Genomic DNA, 22,243 nt, shown 5'->3' with positions numbered 1-22,243 from the left:
GTATGAAAACAGAGTTGGGCTCCTTAAGGAACACTATTTCAAGAGCATTTCCAAGAACGAACTTCAAAACAGAAATGTGTTTTACTACAAAATTTGGTCACAAGGACCTCAGATTTTAGGTTTGCAGACTTTTGCACATCTTCAGCCTTTGCACAGCAGGGCGCCCCTGGGCTTGCCCACTATTCGCTTAGAAATTATTCAGGTTACTTTTGGAGAGCCCAGTCCTTGTGCCAAGCTTACCTTCGCAGGGTAGCTCTCTTCGCCGTAGCCATCCATTCTCTCCACCTCCTGCATGTACAGCATTTCAGCATCAGGAGCAGTGAGCCCTCTGCAACCCAGAAGAGGTTAGCCAGATTATTCACAAAAACTAAAAAATTTAAAAAAAAACAACTATGCATCAATTTGGTGTAAAACATCATAAACATTTCAAGTTTCTAAGCATCTGTAGTTAGTTACATCAATCTATCAATATTTACTGAAAATCAACTACATGCAAAAGAACTGTTCTGAATCCCGAGGGTTAGTTATGTATGATCCTATCCCTTGTACTCCAGGCAGGCAAGGGGAAATGTAGGAAATAAAACAACTGCCTGAAAAACCTTCAGTGAAAGCTAGAATTCTTTCTTAAACCACCGAAGTACCAGGCAATACTAAGCATTGTGAGCTAAATGCCAAATGGTAAGTACTGGAAGTAAGGGTTAGAAGATGGAAATCCTTTTCAGCTCCAGTGACAGAATGACATGGGTGGGTGGGTACGAAGGCAGTGTGGGTAAGGACGGCACTCAGCTGCATGGATACCTGCCTCTCCAGCCTCATCGTCTGCTGCTCCCCTACACCACAAGGCACCCCACACTGTGACCAACCCAAATGGCACTTCTTTGAATAGCCCATATTCCCTCATGCCCCTAGGCTTTGCACATGCCAATCCCACTCCCCGGTATACCCCTCACCCACTTGTGCACCTGGTCAATCCTTAATATCCCTCAGGTCTCAGGCTTCTCTGTCACCTCCTGTGGTTGCCTGGAGCCTAAGTCAGATGCTCCAGCTCTGAGCAGATCCATCACATTCTGTGCACACCTCTCCCCTGCACTCATTATGAGCTGTAATTACTATTACAGTGGGCTGTCCTGCCTATCCCATAAGGCTCCAGAACAGGGAATATATTCTTTGATGGCAGGTCACTGTTCTATTTACCTTTGTGCCATAGCATCTGGCACTCTGCCTCATACAGAGTAACAGCACTAAACTATCTTTCAATGAGATGCACAAATGAATGAATGAAAATAACAAAAGACAGAGTGATGTGTGCCTGAGGGATTAACTATGCTGCAAGAAGAGGTTCATATGGACAGCAGAAGGTAAAGCTGGAATGGCAGGATTTAACCAACTTGTGGGAAGCCTTTAATCCCCGGAGTAATGAACTCAGGCTAGCAGAAAGCAAGAAAAGACTTGTGGACGTCTGAGGAGAAGAAGGGAAATAAGGTGAAAGGGATTATTTTAGAAAGATTAATCTTTTGTGAGTGACTGTATGGATTCGAGTGGAGACAGACTAAAGACAGAACGTTATTTTTAATGGGAGGAGATGAAAGACGGTTACAATTAGACAGACCTGGGTTCAAATCCCACCTCTACCACCTGTAACTTTGGGCAAGTTATTTAGTCTCTGTGAGCATGATTTTCCCAATCTGTAAGGAGATAATAACATTTACCTTAAAGAGTGGTTATAAGAATGTAATGATACATAAAGTCGTCGGAACTGCGTGGTACTCGGTTTAGACTAAGACCTAGCCTTCTCTAGGAGAGGGTTCTTCTTAAGGTCAATACACAGATTCCCAAAGAAAGTCATTGTCTACCCAGAGGCAGGGGTCAGAAAGCACCACAGTTCCCAGCACAGCTTACCCAGAGGGATGGAGGGGGGCAGGGGGTGCTGTACTTGCCACATCACGAAGGAAAACAAGTCTCCCTAATCTTACATCAGCCTACACAGGGCGAGGTCACCACCAAAACTCTTCATACACGGCAGGAAGAACTGGCACACAGACTGGCTGCTTTCAACTTTCCCAGTTTCATCAATGATCAAACATGAACAATAAATGAGTTAACGTGGGTAAGAGCTCAGAGGAGCACGGAGTACACAGAGAGTGCTCTGCAAATGTTGGCTCCTCGGAACTAGCAGTGGTTGCAGCAGCAGCAGCAGCAGCAAAGCTCCAGGCTGAATGGTGTCAGCGCACGGTTCAAACTCAAACAGGCGTCAGTTCTACACTTCTTCCGTTTCTCGGCGTTACCTGTATTTCTGATGCAGCAAGGCCACTTTTTGAGTAGCTTCTTCCAGTACTTTTTCATCTTGTAACCACCCCTGAAGAAAACACACTGCGGTGAGTATGTAAACAAGTCACCCAAATTTCCTAGAAGAATTCATGCTGTTACTGACTCTTGTCAACCAGCAGGCAAAACTAGGACTCTATTAATATGTGAAAGCTTTGCTTAAGTATGTAATTATAATCTAAGGAATTAAGTGGCTTCTGCTCAGGAGCCAAAACACTTGCCCTCTTCTCAATTCATCTCCGAGAAAGTTTCAGATGGTTTATTTCAGGTTGGTAACACATCCATCAGCCAGTGCCAAGCCCAGCACATAACAGCATCTTGTGTGTTCCCTGGCTGGCTGTGTGGACACTCAGGAGAAGCCTACCACCTCCTGTAGCTGTTCCAATGCACCGTTTTCCCCTCAGTTCCATCAGTAGGGACTTTAAAAACTAGAAGGTAGTGTCTTTCTTTCATCTACTCCTTAAATTGCTGACGAGAAACCAAATTCATTTCAGCACAACTTTATGAGGTTTTGAGCCTTCAGTTAAAAGCAAAACTTCTGTGTGGTTCCTCAGAAGCTGGAAATGAGTCCCTCTCTTTAAACTCCCATCCAAACACAAAATGAGTTTCTCTGGCTGCGGCCCAGTGACCACAGATCCTTCAGTTTCTGTGGGTTTACAAGGACCAGAACACCACAACAGGGAAAGCCTCTGAGTTGCTGTTTATAAGAAGGAATTGATTTTTTAACTCTATTCCTGCCTAGTAAGTCTACCATATGGACTTCATTTCAGGGGTCATTAAGGGTATAGAAATAAACTGTTTATTAAAAGGCCCAATGTCAAAAGAATTCTTACCACAGGAAACAAGGCAAATTTCTGAAGGAAGTCCTGGGATTCATACTGATCAAAGTCACCAAAGTCAGCTATATAAAATGACAAATATTCACATGTCAATTATGTTTAATTGGAAGCAAATATGCACAACTAAATTCAATGTGCAGTAGGCAGATGGTATGCTTATGATTTGGAAGTTTTCAGAAGTCAAATTTGCCTTACAGCTTATAAAGTATGTATTTTTAAAATATCTTTTTAAAAACATTAATTGGGTAAATTTATGTGTCTTGACTTAGAAAAAATGCCTTTAATAAAGTGAAAAAACAAGTTAAAATTACATACAAATGACTTCATTTTTTATCACTAAAAAATAAACAAAACCTACCCTATAATCACGTGTGCCTACTTATACCCAGAAAAATGTCAGGAAGAAACCAAACTGTTCATAGTAGTGATTGCCTCTAGGGGACAGAATTAGATCATCTAAACATGTTATAGGATGTATTTGTTTAGAAACTTTTAGTTGTTAAAAAAATTGACAGTTCAGCAAAAAACTTATGGAAAAATTAACTCTTAAAGCCAAAGACGACACTTAAGAAGATTCAAAGTACCTTGAAAAGGAATGTGGCTCCATATATACCAGGCATCTGTTTGTCTAGAAATGATACGTGTCTCCATGCCTGCTAGTATCTGAAGGGATTTTATTCATAATTCTTCTGATTAAATTTCAATTCCCAAGACTAAATGCCAGTTATCATTTGAAATAATGCCCATCGTAAGTCTTCCCAAACTATATTACATACACGTAAATATTTGTCACGTGAAAAATGACAATTAAACAACTCAAAAATACTTGTGAAATGCAAAACTATTTATTATGATTGATGCTCTATAATCTAGGACAACTATTTAAGAAACCAAACAAATGACGCATGCTTACAGTATAAGCAAACATGACCTCCTTGTTTGGTTGATCTTTCTTCCGAAAATACTAGCTAGCCGCAGACCCAGTCCTTGAACTAGAGGAACACACAGCATATTGAATGCTATGTGTGTGTGCGTGTGTGTGTATTTCCTCTCTACTTTTGGTCTGTTTGCTCGGTTGACATTTGATAACATGCTTAACGTTCCTGAAGGTTGAGGTAATCCACTGAGGTAACCCAAGCTCATTTTTCCCCACAAGGAAGCCCCTTAGATAACAGAGTAACATTTCACTAATGTAGAAAACTACTCTATAGTACTTTCTATAAAGTCAGTTACTTTAAGAATCCCTTGCTATTTCTGTTTGACACACATTTCAACCTGATAGATCTATTACATTATCAACTGCCGTTACTTACCTTGAACAGCTAAGCCTGCTAGCTGAATTGCTTGTTCTAATGTACAAGGAATGTTTCCTTCCAAGATATCTTTCTTCAGCTGTAGATAATACTGATACCTATTTTAAAAAAAAAAGGTCAGTTTTTAAAAGTCAGTATCAGTATTATCCTCAATTAAGACACAATGCATTTTATCATAATTTCATAGAGGAGCATAAACTAGCCAAAATCTTAAGCTCAGATGGTTTCGAAGAATGACAGAAATGTCCCTGACTGTATCTATACCTGCAAACACATACACACACACACACACAATACAATCAAGTTATTGAGTCACTTATCCTTAACTGTATTTATTTCAAAGCTACAAACTACTATAATCTATAAGACAGCTGGTCATCTGTCTGATACCCTGTAGTAAAACAGTCCCTGAGTTTTGTTCTTCTTAGACAGAGAAACAGAGAATCAATGGCCAATCTTTACTTTAAAAACTCTAATTAGTAACTTGGCGATGTAAGACTTTCCCAGCCCTGGAAAGTAAAGCCAGAAGGAACCAGTTCCTGATAATTCAGACCAGGCTTATATTAAAATACTCTTTGATGAAACACCAAACAGAATGGCTACTAAGATGCTTTCTTAATTCTCCTGTAATGGGGCTTTACTTCTGTTTATGCTTTCAACATATAGGGCACTAGTAACCAGCACAAGCTTTAGTCAGGCAGACCTAGATTAAATTCCAGATCTCCAACTTAGCATTTTGCCCGAACCTGGGCAAGTCATTATCTGTGGGTTTAAATTTTCACCAGGAAAATAGGGTACCATTACCCCTTCACAAGGCTGAACGTATCAAGGCATCTATGTAACAGTCTTAGCATGATACCGCTAACACATAGCTGGCGTTTAATAAACAGCTGTTGTCATTACTATCAGCAGTCATCTACTTTCAGCCAACCATCAATATTTCATCTGTCACTTCTCCATTGTGATAAAGGTCTACAGTGAAGATGTATTCTGCCTTCCTGTTATTTATTCACCTAGGTAATTACTAGGGCCTACTTTGCATCAAGCATTGTTCTAGATGCTGGGGATACGGTGTTCAATGAAGATCCACCGACCCTCTGCCAATACAGTCCACAGAACCATCTTGAATCCAGAATCTTGTCCAGGTTTGATGTCTGTTTATTGTCTACGAAGCACAACTCAGTTACAGTTCACAACTGAATTCCCGAGAGCCTGCGCGTCCTTACATCATCCTATTTTAGCTACCTCTGAGGTTTCCATTCTTTGTTTTGTCAGAACCTGACCAAAATACTACCCATTTTAATAAGAATCATTTAGATCCAACTTATCCCCTTCTACCTGCTCGTAGCAGAATCTGTAGATTTCCCTCAATCGGCAAACAGAATGCTGGTAACTCTGAGATCTTGCCAAAGAGGAGACCTTGAAACTTTCTTCAGTGGCTCCTTTCAAACATCTACTTAAAGGCTGTATTTAAAGAAGTCTATCTATTGAGTATGCTGTCCACATATTCCACTCTCAGTATTCTTGGTTCTCTCCTTAAATCAAATCACTGGAAAGCAGCACATCTGGACCACATTAACTTAGCCTCTCACAGAATTTTTTTTCTTTTTTTGCCATACATTGTATTTTTGCTGTTATGAGAGTTGATTCCTCCACATTTTCTCATTGCTGGTTCAATGTCTTTTACATAAAATCCCCCCTGAAAATTTCCTTTTAAGTGATAATACTAGGAAAATCTGTCATGTTTGCAAACTGGGATGCTCTTTTTTATCAGATAATGAAGTTTGGGACTCATAATATTCCTTCTGTTGCCATGACTGCCGTGAAATGCACAGCTAAAATCCAGGCAGAGCCAGTCACTGACAACCCTCGTACTACCCTCCTGGCCACTTTCTCCACCATTTAACAGCCACCTTTTACTGATGAGGAGCTGGAGCTCAGAGATTATGTAAAACGCTCAAATCCACAGGGGAAGGCCCCACTGGGGTTTGAATCCAGGTCCAAATGACCCCAAAGCTCATGTTCTTAACTGCCACAAATCTCCAGTTAGAGATTTTTCTAGTATTTTCATCTTTATTTTTTAGAATTTTTATACTATAGTCCATAGAATACAATGGTTGAGAGCAAGGACTCAGGAGCTAGCCTGAGTTTAAATCTCAGGCCACTGCACACTATCAACATGGCCTTGGGCAAGGGAGTTATTAGCCTTTCCGTGTCTTGGTTTCCTCACCTACAAAACAGAGATAGTAACAGTACCTACCTCGTAGGATTTGTTGTGAGAATTAAATGAATTAACAAGTAGAAAGAGCTTGGGATAGTGCCAAACATACAGTAAAGAACAGAAGTGGTTGCTTTTATTATCTTTCCTTATATTATCCCACTGTCCCTAAAATCCTTTAATGGAAGCAACCAGGATATATATGTGTGTATGTGTGTGTGTGTGTGTGTGTGTATTACAGACCATATTATATCTTCAATAAATGTTTCAGTACATGAGTCAAAGTGGTCCGCTGCTGTTTTCTCCTTTTGGCTCTGCTTCTCTCTTCCATATTTGTATCTCAGATCTGTTCTACAGTCAAGGCATGCTCATCCCTACAACCTGATTCTGGATTTTTGGTTTTTTGCATCTTTTCCCAATAATCATCTGTGAACTCGGTACTTAAAAAGAATATTTCACAAACACAGGGCAGTACCAAATTCTTCCATCCGCTGGGCAGTGTGTTAAATATTGTTCGAAAGGCAAAGTTAAAGAAAATATGGGTTAAAAAAATGGGTTTAAAAATCTAAGAAAAAGATATGTATACAAATAACTATAATGAAAGGCTATGACAACTGCCATCTTGACATAAGTACAAGCAAATTCTAGGACGGAGCTCATTCCAGCCTGACGGGGGGAGAAGGGGAGGATGTCACAGAAGCTTTATCAAGGAGGGTGCCTTTTGAACTAAAATTCAGATGAACAGGATTCCAGTACATAAATATAAAAGACAGGGGTAAGGCACAAAGGTGAAAAGGCATGCAGCATGTTCAGGACCCTGCAAGTAGTGAACTCAGCTTGGCTTGAAAGTAATGTTAAAAACAGGGTTAAAAAGATAAGGCAGTTGTGGATTTTGGAGAATGTGAAAGGCAGGCTCAAGAATGCAAATTTTATTCCTTGTTTTTTTTTCTCTTTATCTTCAAGGGGAAAAAAAAAAAAAAAGACCATTTAGTTCCTCTATGCCATTCCCTCATACATTCTTCCCCTTCTGCCTTTGTCCCGTCTAAGTGCACTAACTGGCCAAAACCCCCTGACCTCCAACACCCCTCTGTCTCCCCACTGACCTCCCCCATCTGTGCATACACGGTTACTGGGGTCAGAACTGGAAGGGCCCTTCTTCCACACATTTCCTTGATGAGTAAATACAGATTTTGTGTCTAATTGTTTTTTTAAATCTCTCTCATTTCACTGTTACAAAGATCAGAAACAAATCAACAAAAACATGACAGACGACATCACAATAAGAAGAGTTCACAGCCAGGATGAAAACATCATTCTGTCCTTTAATCATTCCCTTGTGCCTAGTGAACCCATAACTCGTGCAACATGCAGTAAAGCACATACCACATACCAGAACCTCCATGTAATACTGTGGCTAAAAATGTGGGGCGAGAGGGCAAAGTTTGGCCTTATCTCCTGACTTCAACCTTAGTTTCACTTTTTAATCCCACTAGATTTCCTAAAAACAAACAGCACATTATTTCTTACCTGGTAATCTCCTGCTGCAGCTGGGAAACAGAAGGCACATAAAACACCACTCCAAGGTAGACAGTAGGTTCCAATGCATATTTATCCAGCTGCTTCTTTAGAGGTTTTTCCAAATCTACCCACCGGCGCTGATTTTGCTTGTTGTAGTACCAGAGGCTGAAGTAAGTGATCTGGAAAGAGGGAAAGTCACTGAAGGAGGCAGAAACGCCCAAAAGAATTGCTCTAAACCATGACCTGGGATCAAGTGACCACAATCTCCTACTGCTTCTCTTCTCAGAAAGGGACCACAGCAAAACCTGAAGGGGGAGAAAAGGCCAGAGCTACCCGTATCTAGATACTCATTCAGGAAATAGAAGCGAAAAGTCAATTATCCTTACAGACAATTTCTTGAACCCTGCACAGAAAAACGCCTAGACATCAGAATGCAGCAGGTGCTATACAATCTTACATAAGTTCAACAAAAAACATACTGAAAAAAAGTTTAGTTTTTAAATTATCAAGATACCAAATATATAATAATTAATATTTTTTAATAAACATAACTGGGGTTCTACCTAGTTGAATTCTGACTAGATTAGTGTTCATCCAACTTATCACTACACTCAATTTTGGCTTCTATAAATAAATAATTTCACGTAAATATTACAAATTCTAGTAATAAAGATGCAATTGCAACACTTTTTTGTCCCTCAAAGTTCATTAGATACAAATTTAAAGCAACTATAATGCTGTAGGTAAATACACATACAGACAGATACAGTTACACACACACACACACACACACACACACAGAAAAGCTATACCTAAAGCAGTAAAATAACTTAAGTGTCTTACCCAGAGGTTTACAAAAAATACCCAGATATTAGCATTCAGATCTAGGGGAAGGGTATACAGCTCAAGAGGTCCTGGGTTCAATCCCTAGTACCTCCACTAAAAATAAATAAATAAGTAAATCTAATTACCACCCAACCAACCCCCCCAAAAAACATCTCCGATCTCAGCTGATGTGTAACGAAACTGTTCAGGTAAACCAGTCCTAACCCTGGGCTTGGTCATCACCTTAAAGGGTGCTAATGCACTTAGGGGTTGAAATGACAGCCTTGGGTCCCTGCTAATATTCGCCTCAAAATCAATTTACAGACCAAGGCAACTGGAAAAATCACTGCTTTGTTCTAGACTCAGGAGCAACAGTGTCGAATAGAACTTACTATGATGATGGGACTGTTCTGGATCTGCACTCTCCAATGTAACAGCCACGAGCTACATGTGCCTATCAAGCACATGAAATATGGCCAGTGCAGCTGAAGAACTAAATTTTTAATGTTACTTAACTTTAATTTACTTAAATAGCTGCAAACATCTAGTGGCATTGTACTGGATAATACAGCTTTGGAGTAACAACAAATAAAACGAGAAATAATAATACTCAAGCTACTTCTTTAACCTGTAATCCTCAAAAAAAAGTTTTCAACTTACAGAGAAAAAGAGTAATTATATGAACATGTCCTCTATATTAATTTCATCTTATAATTTTCTACAAGGAAAGAAAGACCTGTCAATAGAAAATGTTGCTTAAAGTCTGAAGTCCTGTTTAATTTCTAACACTTGCTAGCTGTGAAGTGGAAAGAATCAGTCCAACTGAGTTTTCTCAGGTGTAGAATAAGGTAATACCTCCCTCATAATTCCATCATGAGACCTAAATGCAAAACATATGAATGCATTTTGTCACTAGAAAACCGCTATTTTTTTTTGTTTAGTTTTACCTACTCTGCTAAACACCAACAAAAACCAATTAAAAGACCCTGCAAAAAAAAAAAAACCCTCTTCTAATTACATTTATTTAGATTGATTACAACATAATACATTTCTGTTCATTTTATTTGTGTTTTGTGTTCTTAGAACTGGACTGCATGTATCATGTTAGGTCTATAACACATACCACTGCTATGCATTTAATTCTACAAATATTTATTTTTTGCCATAAACACAAAAGACAAGTGGTACAGTGCATGCCTAGCATGCACGAGGTCCTGGGTTCAATCCCCAGTACCTCCTACAAAAATAAATAAATAAGCCTAATTACAACTCCCCCACAAAAAGTTAAAAAAAAAATGCAAAAGACTAGGCTTTCTTTAGGATCTAAAATTGTTTTGGTCATAATGGTATTTCACTTTTAACCAAAATTGAAAGGTCTTAAAAATACTGTTTATATACATTATTTTTTCCTTTAAATCTAGTTGGACTTGAATGCTCCAAACACAAAATTTTAAATAGAATTATAAAACTACAGGTTTATTATATAATTTGTGGTTGCCCCTTTTGCGAGCTGATCATGACATAATTATAAGAAAATACCTGAATAATCTACTAACATTCCAAATAAAGCACATTCTGAAAGAAATAAACTCTTAAAATATGTTAAGTGTATTTATTTTAGCAATGCATTTATTACTCATGTTACATATGGATAGAAAGTCAAAAAGAAATAGATTTGTGAAATTCCATAGTTTTTCACAGATTATATACCTATAAAGAAGTAGAACTTTAATTGTGCAAATAGCTGAATATAGATTTAGCAAATTATTTGCTGATTAGCTATTTTAGATATAGGAGAGTATAAGATTTTAGACATTTGAACATTAACCCATTTTATGTTGCAGTAAAGTATCTGCTTTGGTACTTGTCACTGTGTTCAAGTTCTATCTTAAGCAGTAGTTAAGGTTAGCCAAACTAAAGTTCATGTCTTGTAAAATACTCCCAAGGAGGTATTATATTTCTAAAATTGCTGCTAGAAATGTTTATAAATGTATGAGTAACTAAAATCTCATAACACTACAATCCTTGGATTCAATGCTTTCTTAGAATTTCTACACATACAAAATAAAATAACAACACCTGATTCCACAAGATTTTTTAACTGTAATATGGTTTGTTTCTAAGACAGGCATGTAGAGTTTGAGCAACAAAATACTGTGATTAAATTTTCATCAGGCATAGAATTGTTTGTGTAAGTCCATTTGGGGGGATTTGTTTTGGATGATAATCTTGAGAAGCTGGGTAATTAACTTTTCAAAATAATTTAAAACCCATCCATAAAGCAAACAAAGGGCGGGAAAAAAATCAGAGACAAGTAGAGAACATTTCCTTCCTCATTCTATAGGCCAGCATTATCCTGATATCAAAGCCAGATCAACGACACCACCAGGAAAGACAACTATAGAGCAATATCCCTCATAACCATAGATGTGTAGATCCGCAACAAAATACTAGCAAACTGAATTCAACAGCACACTAAAAGGATTATACACCATGACCAAGTGGGATTCAACCCAGGAGTGCAAAAGTGGTTCACACAAAAACCAATCAATGTGATACATTACCGATATGAAGGGAAAAACACAATCAACAAAATTGACACAGAAAAAGCATTTGACAAAACCTAATGCCATTTCATGATAAAAATACTTAGAAACCTAGGAATACAAGAGAACTTCTCAACTTCAAGAGCATTTATGAAAAACCCACAGGGAACATGACACTAAATGGTAAAAGAGTGAAAGACTTTCCCCTAAGATTAGGAACAAGACAAGTATGCCCATGCTAGTCAACGGTGCACTAGAAATTCTAGCCAAAGCTCCAAGGCTAACTATAAAAGGTCAAAGAGTGGGCAATGGCCAACTTCCTGGGAATCCCAGCCCTTTTCCCAAGGTAGTTAAAATGGTCCTCCCACTTGTTAGCATATGAAGCTACCAAGCCCATAAAAACTGGCAACACGAGCCTCGTGGCCACTTCTCTTGCTCCCTCCTCTTTGGAGACGGCCTGCACTCTTGCCTGTGGAGTGTGTACCTAATTCTACTTTAACCTGAGCACCTAACCCCCACACCTTGTGGCCTTTCTTAAAAAAAAAAAAAAGTCCCTATCAAAAGACCAAAAACTAACAACGACAAAAAAACTCCTCAAGCCAATAAACTCAGCAAAGTTCAAGGATTTCAACTTGCAAAACTCAGTATGGATTCTGTACACCAGCAACGGAAAATTCAAAAGAGAAATTAAGAAAACAATTAACTTATAATAGCATCCAAAAGAATAAAACATTTAAAAATAAACTTAAACCAAAGAGGTGAAAAGATGTGTATGGTAAACAATACAAAACATGGCTGAAAGAAATTAAACGGAAAAGTTCTCAAATGGAACACTTAGTATTGTTAAGATGGCAACACTATCCAAAGTGACCTACAGATTCAAATGCAATCCCTACCAAAATTTCAACAGCTTTTTTCACAGAAATGGAAAAACCAATCCTCAAATTTATGTGAATTGCAAGGGACTCCAAATAGGCAAAACAATATAAAAAAAGAATAAAGTTGGGAGATCCACACTTTCTAATTTTAAAACTTACCGCTAAGCTACCATAATCAAAACAGTGAGGTACTGGTATAAGGAGAGACATTTAGACCAATGATACTGAATTGAGTCCAGAAATAAACCCATGCTTTTATAGTCAATTGATTTTCAACAAGAGTGCAAAGACTATTCAGTGGAGAAAAATAGTCTCTTCAACAAATGGTTCTGGATCAACTGAAGACCCACAATTAAAAGAATAAAAATTAGACCCTGACCTCACACCATATACAAAAAATTAACTTAAACTGGATCAATGTCCTAAATATAAGAACTAAATCATAAAACTCTTTGGAAGAAAACATAGGAGTAAACCTTCACAACTTCATGAATTTGGAAATAAGATTCTTGAAGTGCCAAAAGCATGAGCAACAAAAGGAAAAAACAGATAAATTTGACTTCAACAAAATTAAAAACTGCATGCATCAAAGGACCAAATCAAGAAAGCAAAAAGACAACCTACAGAATGGGAGAAAATATTTGCAAATCATATATTTGATAAGAGTCTGGTATCTAGAATATGTAAAGAACTCACACAACAACATCAAAAGAACAAACAACCCAATTTTAAAAATAGGCAAAGGAGTTGAATAGATATTTCTCCAAAAAATATATATAAATGGCCAAGAAACATGAAAAAATGCTCAACCACCCCATCTTTAGTGAAATGCAACTCAGAACCACAATGAGATACCACTCCACACCCATTAGGTTGGATATAACTTGAAACAGAAAGTAAGTGTTGCTGAGGAAGTAGAGAAATTAGAACCCTTATACACTGCTGGTAGGAATATAAAATGGTTCAGCTGCTATGGAAAACAGTTTGGCAGCTCCTCAAAAAATAAAACATATAATTACCATATGACACAGCAATTCCACTCCTATATATTCCCCTCAAAGAACTAAAAATAGGTGCTCAAATAAATATGTGTACACACATGTTTATAGCAGGGCTATGTGCAATAGCTAAAAGATGGAAATAACCCAAGTGTCCATAAATAGATGAAAAGATAATCAAATTATAGAATATACATACAATGAAGCATTATTCAATAATTAAAAATAAAGTAGGGGGTGAGTATAGCTCAGCAGTAGAGCACACGTGCTTAGCATCCATGAGATCCTGGGTTCAATCCCCAATACCTCCATTAGCAAAAAAAATTTAAATTTTTTGAAAGTTAAATAAATTAATTAATTAAATAGCTGCTCTATTGAAAAAAAAGTAGATGTACGCTACAACATGGATAGACCTCAAAAATATCATGCTAAGTGAAAGAAGACAGACATAAAAAGTCACATTCTGCATTATTCCATTTAAAGGAAAGATCTAGAATAGAAAAATCCATAGAGACAGAAGGTAGACTGGTGGTTGTTGAGGGGTGAGAGTATGGAGGAATGGGGACTAACTGCTTATTGGGTAGAGGATTTCCTTCTAGGGCAATAAAAAAGCTTTGGAACTAGATAGAGGTAAGTAATATGAATGTACTAAATGACATCACATTATTTACTTTAAAATGGTTAACTTTCTGTCATGTGAATTTCATGTTTGTGAATTTCATCCCAAAAAAGGTAAGATCAGAACTACTCATAATTAAAATCAAATAAAGAATTTAAAAACTTTCCAAAAAAATACATCAAATTCAGTTTATTTGAAAAAGTCTAAAGGAAAAAAAATGAACCAGAAATAGATGAACCTAGTCATGGGTTAATTATATTTCCTAATATCTATACTTAGGTCAAGATTTTGTACAGTATGACAAGTGCCTGGCAAACTCAACTATCTGAACACTGAATAGGCAAAAATGTTTTTGAGTAATTAAAAAAAATTTGTCAAAATCTAAGTTGCAAAATACATCCCCTTGACAAAGAAGAAATTTCTCCTTCTCTTTTACCCAACTTTTTTTTTTCTAATTATACACACAGTTGTTAATGAGTTGAGTGATTTGGCTATCTAATTAAAAGCAGATTAAAAGAGGACAAATTAAAAGGAAAAGACTCGTTAAACAGCATGTTGGCAGGAGCAGGAAGTGATGGGTAATACTCTTTCACCAAGAAAGGACACATACAAACAAAAATCCTTTCAAAAGAAGTTATAAAGAAATACAAAGGCACAGTAGTCCGCAGTTATTTTTCAAAGGAACAAATAAGTAAACATTACTTAGTGTTGTGTTTAACAACAACCACTGTTGCTAATGATTAGTCAGTGTCCTTTTGTTTAAGATGGGTAGAGAGGTTTATAAAGTTTTCTAAGTACTGTCCTTAAAAATAGTTTGGATAAAAGAGTACTCCTTGGTTATTAGGCAAAGTTAATAATGAAAGTTGTTTCATTTCCAAAATATGGTTAGAAAAACAACTTATTTTATATACAGCTTTACAGAACTTGAGCCAACTGAGGTTTCATTACTTCACTTGTAAGTTCAACCATATTCTCCAAAGCTATGAAAGATACTTCAATTTTGGCTGTTTGGGGAACTGCTGTTACTTCTATTTCCTGTAGGGGGCTATGCCTGTAATTCCAATAGCTGCCAAGTGCACAGACTGGTGGTCCGAAGACTTGGCTTCTGAATCCTGGTTCCACCATTCACCAGCTCTTAAGCAAATCACTTCCTCACTGAGTCTCAGTTCATCCATAGGGAAAATAACACATACCTTACCTTCCTCAAAAAGTTATGGTGAAGTAATTTGTTAAGTTATAACTGTGCTGATAAAAGCACTCATAATATTTGCTATGAGTATATAAGTTTAGCAGATAGGATCTCTTCAGGTGTGTCTGAGAAAATAGAACAAAACTTGAGTCAAGCATGCTTCCTCCTTGAAGATATACCTGTCCAGTAAATCAACTACACTTCAATTAAAAATTTTTTAAAAATTTACCTGTCCAAATAATCATCAAACTAACATCTTCTTTTATTTAAAAGTTACCGGGACCTTTCACTTTTTTTTTAAAAACACAAAAACTTTGACACAGACAGGCCCCCTGTGTACCTGAAATTTCAACTATTACCAGTCAATACTTGGTCTACAATAGTTTCTCAAAACCATGTGTTTTTCTCTTCCTTGAGTCCAAATTTTTGGGGCTATGCATGTCCTGTATTGTTTATGGGCTTGGTTGAATTGTAATAAAAATTTCCCCATAAACCACCCTTTTGGTCCATGCCTCCCATCACTCCTTATCTAACTTCCCAGTCCCCTTCCCAATAAGAAATTTGACCTCCACTTAGCTTCTCTTTTTCCACAGCTCCATCTACTCCCACTGGTGACCAAAGCAAGTTGACTTGGCCTGTGGGAACCTCATTCCAATAGAAGCCTCTAAATATCTGAAGCTTCTAGCTTCCTCTAGATCAAGCCTCAGTTATCACTGAATAATTTTTGTGAAACTTTTGCATTGTTGTATGTTTACATTCACCCTTTCCTATTTTGTTCTGAACAAACACATCAGCAGTTTTCATAAAGTTATTCAATGATTTCTTCATAGTGATTTAAGTGTTCAAGCTACTCCCCTAAAATTATACAGATAACTGTTCCTGCTATGCAAACTACAGTAAAAACAAGTTACACGGTTACAAAATCTGCCTTCTTCCCAGACACAACACTTTCTTTAAGTAAACTAACATTTACTCTGACAACAAGGTGATTTTGATAATTCAGCTTTCTGTCCAGAGGAAAAGATAGTTTACAAATTTTAGAGCTTGGGTAAAATGTGCAGTGCCCAGATCACAGTCTTTTAAAGAGACGCCGGCTATTAAAAGCAGGTCCAAATCCTGTCAGAATGCAAACCCTTACCTAATTCAAGTCATTTCTTGTCTAATTATTTTAAGAGTCTTTTTAGTTGCACTATTTTTAAAGCAGAGTAGAGGGACATACAAATTAGCCAGAGGGTTTTTTCAAGCCACCGATGCACTGAGTTTGATAAAAGTTAATCCCATATAAAACTGCAACTATACTTTTACCCTGATGCTTTTCTTAGACAAGGCAGAAGTCAGAAGACTTTTCATCAGGAGAGAGATGAGAGGAGATGGCACTAGATAAAGTCTATCCCAGGCGAGATCATCTAACAAGGGTAGTTAACAAGTATTAACCTGATTCAAGTCTCCAGCCTACCTCTACACCATGCGTGCTAGAAATAATGAAGCTCTCTGCTTCTTCCTTCTGACAGTGTGGTGGTCACAAGGCCTCTAAGCAGACAGTATGTTTTTCTTTTCTGTTTAATTTCAATCCATTTTCTTCTATCGTTGGTCAAATAATATACTATCTATTTTACAGTCAAGGTTATAATATATAATATCACTGTACTCTACACATAGGAAGAATCAAGAAAATAACAAAAGTACATCTTAGTCTTGAAATTATACTGAAACTTATTAAACTGAAGCCCAAGTAACTGAAGTCCTCAGATGACCAGATTTTGTTGTTGTTGTTGTAGCGTTTAACTTTCAGGGAAAGAGTAAAATGATACGCCAGTTTCTTGAAAGAAGGTCCAGGGCATGAATTGGGATTGCTATCTACATACAGGTCTGCTCATATCTTTCCTATTTACCGTCCTGGACAATAAGATGCTATGAAGAAACGATCCTGAAACACAGTAAGATGATTCTTCAAAAAAATATACTGTAGTTTCTAAGAAAAATGGACTAATGTCTTAGAAAGAGTCACGTATTCATTCACTGAATATTGACTGAAAGCCTGCTATGTGTCAAACCCCGCTCTGGGTGGTGGGGACACAGCACTGAACAAAAGGACATAATTCCTGCCCTCACGTAACTTACATTCCAGTGGGAAGAGAAAGACAAGCAAAATTACATGGTAAGTCAGATACTGATAAGTACTATGAAGAGAGATATTCCATTATAAGATTAAAACAACATCAACCACGTTTTTAAAAATGTAAGCTAGAATTAAATGGGAAATTTTAGTAGGTACAGCATTTTACTACACAAAAATGATAGAAATAACTGGAATGTGAGTGCACATACTTCCAACATCGAAGGCTGATGGCCTCTACTTTGCACCGCCACATAGAAGGCCCCCTTGTTTAGGGCCACACGACTGAGGGTAAGCCACAGCCTCCCGTTCTTCAATCATTTTAGTGAACTAGTTTATCATAGTACAGGACCATTTCTTACATCCTAAGAAAGGAATTAGATCAGTTTCTCTTTACCCAGATCTCCCAAATTTGGGCCTTTGGCGGCTTGCTTATTAGTTTAATTCACAAATGCCTATGTTTTAGGGCAATGGATAGATAGCAGCGGTTCTTGGGGAGGAGGGTACAGCTCAGTGGTAGGGTGCATTCTTAGCATGCATGAGGTCCTGGGTTCAATCCATCAAAATAAACAAGTAAATAAATAAATCTAATTACCTTCTTCCAAATCCATATATATATATATATGTAAATAATAATACATATGTAAATAAAATATTTTTTAAAATAGTAGCTGTTCTCTTTTTATTGAGAAGACAGATAACCTCAGTCTAATTTGGCCTATATTCCAGTTTTTAGATTTCAATTAAGTCACAGGAAAAAAAACTTTTTCATATTTTCTTGAACTCAAGTCTTAGTTATTCCTTCTATCTTGTCTTACCATAGATAGTGGTATGAGCAATATTTTTAGAAGCTGTAAACACACAACGTAAAAATGAAAAGAAGGGCTGAAATCTGTATATTTGGGAATAGCTGCTTGTTCTTCTGACATTCACTTGTCAGGTTAAAATGATAGCTGTTTCATGTTATATAGAAATAATTATGATGTCAGAGGAGGAGGGCCATAGAAAGATAAAGGGAATTAGGAGGAGAATGTTAGAACTATAAGGGAATGTGGGCCTTAATATACTTTGAGAAAGGATCTAAAGTTAATACCTATTGCTTAAAGATTACCCAACATATCTTCCATTGCCTTAAAAAAAATTACAGCAGCTCCACTGTTCTTAAATTAGTATTACCATAAAAGAGTTGAGGATTATAAAATCAAGGAAATCACTTTTATGGTTAAAATCCTAAACAGATACAAACAAAGAAAACTCAGACTTCTGTTACCAAAAGCTATACTTGTTTTCCTCATTAATTAGTTTGCAAATCATGGTTTCATCATACAAGAAATAACTCCCCCCCCATATAGTTATAAGGTGACTTTCTACTTACAGCAACTACTTCTTTCATATATACAAATACTCCAAGAAAAGGGTAGAACTGTTTCCCTTTTTAGTAAAAAAGCTATTTTTCCTTTTTTATTAATAATATAAAGTTCTGTTTAATAAAGGCCACACTTAAGGTTCTGATAGATTTCCTTTTAAACTGTGCTCCTCACTGAGGATCAAGGCCCCGGAGGTAGGGGTGGGTGGGGGGAGGGGCATACACAACTCAGAAACACACACTCAATATTTCTTAATTATTTAAGTACTATAATGCAAGTTACATTTTATTCCAGGAAGTGCTGCTTAAAAATACATAAGGTATTTTCACTATACTTAAAAGCAGCAGAGGATGAACCAGCCATTAGTATGTATGTGCTATGAAGGATAATAGGAATTATCCTCAATTACCCTATATCCAACTACCCTATATATATTCAAGGAATATAATGATAAAAGCCTCAATGAAAAAAACAGACATAAAGGTTAAATGATAGAATCATGACCTGCAGAAGAGGAATTCAAAACATATTAGCAATTTACAGCTGCTCTATCCTCATGCCTCAAATTCACAGATTGTCAAACAGAAACACTTCTGTGGTGTGAACCGCTGTAACAGGTGGAAACACACCTGTGTGCACAGCAGATAAGTCACAGTGATCCAGCTCCACCGACAAAGGCAGCAAGCACTTCAGTGCGTTCACTGGCCTGGCACTTTTTCTTGTCTGGATGCAGATTCTGACTCTAGAAGCCCCCAAGTTCATCCAACAGCAGTGCAACCAGATCTTGCTTCAGAAAACGTCTCAGGAGAGAACTCTCCTGGGTATATCTCATCAGCCTAATCCTTCCAGCTCTGCCAGAGAACAAGGTCATGAATGGCTTCTTATCAAACAGCTTGGCCCTCGGCACTTCAGACATTCCCAGCCGGGTCCCAAGGCCTTATCATGATTCATGTTCCTGCTCAGGCTCATCCTTCTCTGCCTTGACGTGACTTCAGAAACATATTTTAAGCAAAATAAATCGTAGTAATTAAAACAAAAGATAACAAATCTCAAGAATACTTAAAACAACCTCCATCAGATTTGAGAGGCTGTACTGTGCTAAACTGTCCTTAAGGGCACGAGCTTCGTGGCAGGTCGCCTGTCACTGGCCCTAGGTCACACACTGGGAGGAAGGATGCTGATCCAGGAGCCAGAAGAACCAGTCCCGTTGTGATTCCTGCCACAGACCCGCGAGCGAGTTACTTCACACCTCTGTGTCCCGGTTCACCCAACTATAAAATGCCTCACTCACAGGATGGCTGGGTTTTAAATATTTAAACACTTGGAAGAGTGTCTCACACACAATAAGCTCTCAAGTAATACTAGCTCTTATCTTCAGAGTTTAAGTTCCCTTAAACAGTATAAAATTTCAATTTACAGCGGCTTTCATATAAAATTCTACACTTAAATGCTTCCTTCACTAACAGGGTTTTCTCTTTGGCAACTTTTCCTTTTTTTTTTTCTTTCCTTTTAAAATAAACTATCAGAAAATACCAGCACTTGGATTGCTTCTCTTTAAGAAAATGGCAATGGTTCGAAGGAAGAGCAGTGTGTTGTTGAGGGAAAAGTGCTAAACCTGGAGCTGGAAGGCCTGAATTCTAGGCAGGGGCTGTCACTTACTAGCTGTCCCAGCCAGGCACTGGGGGTCCTGGAGTGTACAGTGAAGTTTGCACTCTAGGGATGGGTGACAGGTATTGTACAAGAACATGTAATTTTAGATCTATTCTTCATTATTAAACATGCTTCATTTTTCTTTCTGTTATATACTGTAATACAGAATTTAGAACTATTCTCTTCCTTAAGTCACCATTCATGCATAAATCTGACTTCAAAATATATGCCATTAATAAAAATGCAAACAAGTCAAATATACACTTGTCTAAATATTATCTGTAAAGACAAAATATGGGAGAATGAGAATTAAGGTTATTTTCTAGATACTTCACTCCAAACTCTGGTATCTCAGTGGTACAGCTCTCGAACTTAACTGGCTGGCTTAATGATAACACTTTGAGTCATCCTTCTCCAATCCATTTTTCTCAGTAAATTATCCCAACTGGTGAACAAATTTACATGGTAAAAAAGAAAATGGAAAAAGCTAAAGAAAAATAACTCTACACTAAAAAACAGAGTTGTCAGTTAACAGATGTCCTGTGTCAGGACCTCCCTGGTCTGGACACTGTCCATCTTTGGTCCACTCCATCTGAGATGGTGGGAGGAGGGAGGAAGTCAATTACACTCATGGTTAAATTAAATATATGTAAAGTGTCTGCTACAGTGCTAGGCATACTGTCAGTACCCAATAAAAAGCTACTGTTGCTACCACATGCAAACATACCACATGTGAAAGAAACACAATCCAGAGAAGTTAAGTTTGTTTCCTTGGGCCACACAAGTAGTGTGCAGGGATTTGAACCCACGTTCATCTGGTACCAAACTCCACCTTGTTGCCTACAAAACTTCACTTTGAGCTAACTACAGTTGAATTTGATGGTCCAAGATTCAATCTACTAAATATTTACTTGACACTGAAATTTACATCAAGTCCAAGTCTTGGCCATCCAAATAATTGTAACATGACTGAGCAAAGACAAATTGCTTTTATATTCACAGAGAAATGAGCTGCTGTTACCCAGCATGAAATTACTTGTATATTTTCTTAGCCTGCTCAGTTAAAGCTTGTTCAAAATAACATAATTACTCTTGAACTATTTATAAATCTAAACACTGTACACCTTTCAGCTATCTCATTTGGCTAATCCATATAAAGTTGCACAAACCCTTGACAGAAAAGTTATTTCTACAACATCCTGCTACTACTTCTCATATACGACTTGTGACATGCATGTTTCTTCTAGTGAAATTGGTATCTTAAAAATTTTAATTGCCATCGTAAAATTTTAAACTGCCTCTGGATATCCTGTCAGTTTATCGAAAGATAAATCTAAGTGACATTTACTCTTATGAACAAACCGTTTGGAGAACCAAATAGGAAAATATTTGCTAGACCAGCATATTGTTAAGATAGTGATATGAGCAAAAGCTTTGTTAATGGAAAAGAAAAAGCCATGGTCAGGTAGGGTGTGTACCTGACAAGAAGAATGAAGTACAGGGCTCAACAACTGGGGCATTTGGTTAATGCATCAAGGAAGTATGAGTCATCCATTCATTCATTCAGTGGATAACCTAGGCGGGCACAAAGGTACTGTCTGGTTAAGATGGACATGGATCTTCCATCAGAGGGGCAATGACGACACTACCATGCACAACCTCCTCCCTTTTAAGATTAAGGAGATCTTTCCTTAGTAGTAAGTTGTCTGAGTGAGGAAATGAATACCCCAAATGGCCTTTCTTGAGATCTGAAGATAAAGATCATTAAAAACGGGCATTGGAAGGGGAAGTAGGGGAGGAGTGATAACTTTAGAGGCAAATTTTCTTAAAAATATGAAGGTC

At 37.4% G+C, this 22,243-nt stretch overlaps 1 protein-coding gene across 1 annotated transcript in view; it reads right to left on the bottom strand.

Moving 5' to 3' along the window:
* Nucleotides 1-22,243, bottom strand: part of PTPN21 (protein tyrosine phosphatase non-receptor type 21) — a 63,590-nt gene that overhangs the window by 29,588 nt on the left and 11,759 nt on the right. Inside the window, exons 3-7 of the mRNA XM_074365174.1 lie at nucleotides 8,223-8,392; nucleotides 4,478-4,575; nucleotides 3,159-3,226; nucleotides 2,286-2,356; nucleotides 241-328 (exon numbers count right to left, since the gene is read on the bottom strand). Of these exons, the coding sequence (XP_074221275.1) occupies nucleotides 241-328; nucleotides 2,286-2,356; nucleotides 3,159-3,226; nucleotides 4,478-4,575; nucleotides 8,223-8,392 (495 nt within the window). The remainder of the gene's footprint in view (nucleotides 1-240; nucleotides 329-2,285; nucleotides 2,357-3,158; nucleotides 3,227-4,477; nucleotides 4,576-8,222; nucleotides 8,393-22,243) is intronic.

Source organism: Camelus bactrianus, chromosome 6 (assembly GCF_048773025.1).
Source record: "Camelus bactrianus isolate YW-2024 breed Bactrian camel chromosome 6, ASM4877302v1, whole genome shotgun sequence".
NCBI lineage: Eukaryota > Metazoa > Chordata > Mammalia > Artiodactyla > Camelidae > Camelus > Camelus bactrianus.
Note: the sequence above shows the minus strand (reverse complement) of the source record. Positions and strands in the feature narration are given on the sequence as shown.